Source organism: Fukomys damarensis, unplaced genomic scaffold (genome assembly GCF_012274545.1).
Source record: "Fukomys damarensis isolate Sample0158 unplaced genomic scaffold, DMR_v1.0_HiC HiC_scaffold_15, whole genome shotgun sequence".
NCBI classification, from domain to species: Eukaryota; Metazoa; Chordata; class Mammalia; order Rodentia; family Bathyergidae; genus Fukomys; species Fukomys damarensis.
Window position 1 is genome coordinate 23889272 of NW_022900927.1, and position 3548 is coordinate 23892819.

Genomic DNA, 3548 nt, shown 5'->3' on the forward strand with positions numbered 1-3548 from the left:
GTTGGGGGGGTGAGGAGACTGCCCCACCCTCATATTCTGCAGGGTAAAAGAAGACAGCTGAGTGAGAGACCCCAGTAGGGGAGTGTGAAGGAGAAGGGGCCATTTTCCATCCACTAGCAAAAAAGAGAGAAGAAAGACTGAGCAAGGGCTTTAAATTAAATCTCCAGAGGGAACTTGTTGGTGTCCAAGCTAGCTAGACTGGGCAAAGGAGACACCTTACCCTGAGCTAAGAGTCAGGAGGAGAGAGAAAAAAAACCTAGCCCACTGGCTTTTTTTTCAGTCCTGTTGAAACAGGTTCCTTCTCCCCAGGGCCTTGCTACTTGCCTTCCCTTCTCATCTAGTTTGCCTTATGTCCCTCTCTTCCTCTTCTGTGTTCAGTGCCTTTAAAGACCACTTCAGCCATCTGCCACCACATTTATTCTTTGTAGCCCTTATCAGCACCAGGAGGATCAGGAAGGGTTATCCTATTTAAATTTGTCACCTCTGGGGCAATTCCTTGGGGCAGGGATGTTGTCTTATTTGTCATTGTGCCAAGACAGGGCCCAGCTATAGTAATTTCTGACTGACTATGCCCAGAAGAAAAGCTGTGGCTTACCATGTTGGTACTGGCTTCTGTCAATACACCTTCCTCTGAGAGGGATCTTCTACTTGACCTGTCCTGGAGGGGCTTCAGAGGACTGGGCCTCAAACTGGCAACACTGACACTTCTACTCATTTTGGGGGCGTGGAGGGGAGGAGGCTGCTCAGATGTAGCTTGGTGTGCCTGAGACAGGTTCAGCTCTTCCGAGATGCTACGAAACATCTTTGGCTCTAGAAACAGAAATGGGAGGGTGATAGGTGATCAGAGGTGTGATCCTGCCTGGGTCTTCAAGGAGGTCAGAGGAAGGCTGTGCGAAATGACATGAGACCCAGAAGGCTTGGAACTCGGAGGGGGAGGCAATGGAATGGGGTTACCATCACTACAGGGATGGGGGATGAAGGGTAGGTAGATCCAAAGGAAATAAGAGAGGGGGTCAGCAGATGCTAAGAGGAAAGGGGTTCTCTCAATAATTCCCCAAAGCTAGGGAGATAGGAAAGTGATAGGGGAGGGCTTAGGGCTTACTCACCGGGAGTCCAGAAAAATTGGTTGGAGGTAATAACCCTGGGAAGGGATGGATTCTTCTGTCACGTAGGCAGCTGGGACAAAGACAGGTGGAGAGGTAGAGTGTGCTCCCAGGTACCTTGCCAACCACCAGTCTCAACTGGTCTTTTGGAGCAGTAGGAACCTGTCACCTTCAGCCAGAGACACCTGCTGGCCATCTGCTGTAGTATAAGAAAAGGCATAGATGGGATAGAGCTGGGATCCCCGAGAAGGGTTTTGGGGCCCTATCCCTGGACTTCTCCAGATACTTGGCCAACAATGACTGGATAACATTGTGGTTGGCACTGTCACCTGTGGGAAAAAGAGGAGTTGGGGATGCAGAAAGAAATAAGACTGGCTGGTTTCAGGCAGAGGGACATGGTTCTCTTTTTTTTTTTTTTTAAGACAGGGTCTCAGTATGTAGTTCAGACTGCCCTGGAACTCATTGTATAGTACAGGCTGGTCTAGAACTTGCAGAGATCCTCCTGTCTCAGCCTCCCAAGTGCTGGGATTACAGGTGTGCACCACCACGCCAGCTAAGAGGGACATGGTTCTAAGAACAGTGTGTAGAGGGAAGGTGAGGACAGGTTAAGAAGGAGTAAAGCAGAGGGCTTGAATGGGAGTCTGTGAAGTTTGGAGTCTGAGAACTTTTGGGTGATGTATCTGGTGAGGAAGCATATAAATAATGTGAGAGAGGATGTGGTCAGCAGGGCTATGTGGCTGGCAAGGCAGGAAATCAGAAGTGATGGCCTAGCTTGGTAATTTTCTTCCAAGTACCTTGTAGGGGCCATCTGAAGATCCAGGGGCAAGAGGAGTTGGTCCTGGGTGCTGGCAGGAATCTAGAGCTAGAGACAAGAAAGAGATAAAGAGGAAGAATCAGATTCAAGCAGAAACTTGGGGAAGAAAAGTCACAAGAAATAATGACCCCAGAAAAAGTCTGTGATCTTTTATTAAATTTGCCCAGGCATTAATGTTTCCATTACTGATCACCTTAGACCTAAAGCTGCATGCTTCCTGTGTAGACAGATACAGAGATGGAGAAAGAGAGAGCCAGAGAAACAGTAATAACAAATGAGAAAGAAAGAGAATAGTGGCTGGGAAAAATAGAGAGGGATTCAGAATTGAAATATCACCCACATCCCACTCTAGAACAGTGTTTTGGTACCTGAGAACTTTGATGGATCTTCTATGCATCAGCCTCTTTGATGGAGGACCCAGCTTTAGTGTATGGGTTCAATTATACACACATTCAACAAGGATTGATTGGGCACCTTGAGCAGGGAACAGTTAAGCACTAGAGTTGAAAGAGAAGGGAATGAACCCTTTTGTTCCTTAAGGAGAGGCTGACCTTAACAGAGGACACAATAAACAATTAGTTACAGTGGGTTACAGATTGTGGACAAGTGTTAAAAGGCCATGACAGGCTCCTGGGAAGATGGCAGACTGGTGAACAGAAGAGAAACAGCCTCTCTGAGATTTGGTGTCAGACACTGGGATATAGCAATGTGAGGAAGCAAAGGAGGGAAGTGGTTTCCCAGAACCCAGCAAGAACTGAAGTACATGGAGAGATCAAAGAGAGAGACCTCAATGCATTAGAAGGAGGTGGCAAGCAGCAATGTCTTCCAGAGCCCTGACTCACTTCACAGGAGAAGTGGGTTGAACCTGCAGAAACATAGTGAATGACTACTGGCAACCCCAGAGGCCTCCACAGAGAAATGCACCAGTGGAACAGAGCAGTGGACACAGCAGACTGCAGTGGCTGGTGAGTTATTTGGGTTCAGACATCCTCCAGAAGAGGGTGATTGGCCAGTAGCCATCTTGGAGAGAGGCCAACTGAACTCTGAACTCAGAGCAGCTGTGGGTTGCCTCTATCTAATGGCTTCCAGTGTCAGGATGAGGTGGAACCAAGTTCAAGTTAGCAGGGTGTCAAGGAGCTGAGTTCAACCATGCAGGAGGTACACTGAGCACTGTAGGCTGAACAAATTGGGTTCCAGCCTCACAGCCAAAAATCAGCCTGAATTTCAGTGGATATATAGGTGTAGCCTTGCTGGGGTTATTTGCTACCCCACCATAAATCTATGGCTAGCTTGCTGTGTTGATCAACATGGATCTGGACTCTGTCTGGCCACTCTGTTTACCAGTGACAGTAGTCATGCCCTGAGGTGAACTTTTTTCTTCTTTTCTTGCTTTTGGTTTTGTTTTCTTTTTTCTTTGTTTTGTTTTGTTTTTTGGTACCAGGGATTGAACTTGGGTCCTTGAGCTTGCAAAACAGGCAGTGGAACCACTGAGCTAAATCCCTGGCCCTCTTTTTTCTTGATTGTCCTTGTTTTTACATGAATGTGAACATTGTTTCAAGTTTTCTCGTTGTTGTTCTACTCTTGTTTTTATTCCTTCTCTCTTTCCCTCTTTACCAGTTTCCCAAAATTTG

At 47.2% G+C, this 3548-nt stretch overlaps 1 protein-coding gene across 3 annotated transcripts in view; it reads right to left on the minus strand.

The window, feature by feature from the left end:
* The window catches only part of Arhgap9 (Rho GTPase activating protein 9), an 8979-nt gene extending 6229 nt beyond the window's left edge, over positions 1-2750 (minus strand). For all 3 annotated transcript variants that reach the window (XM_033763740.1, XM_010644606.3, XM_019210721.2), the window contains exons 1-2: positions 1898-2750; positions 596-1302 (exon numbers count right to left, since the gene is read on the minus strand). In XM_033763740.1, the coding sequence (XP_033619631.1) occupies positions 596-802 (207 nt within the window). In that variant the 5' untranslated portion in view covers positions 803-1302; positions 1898-2750. The remainder of the gene's footprint in view (positions 1-595; positions 1303-1897) is intronic.
* Between the last annotated feature and the right edge of the window lie 798 nt (positions 2751-3548).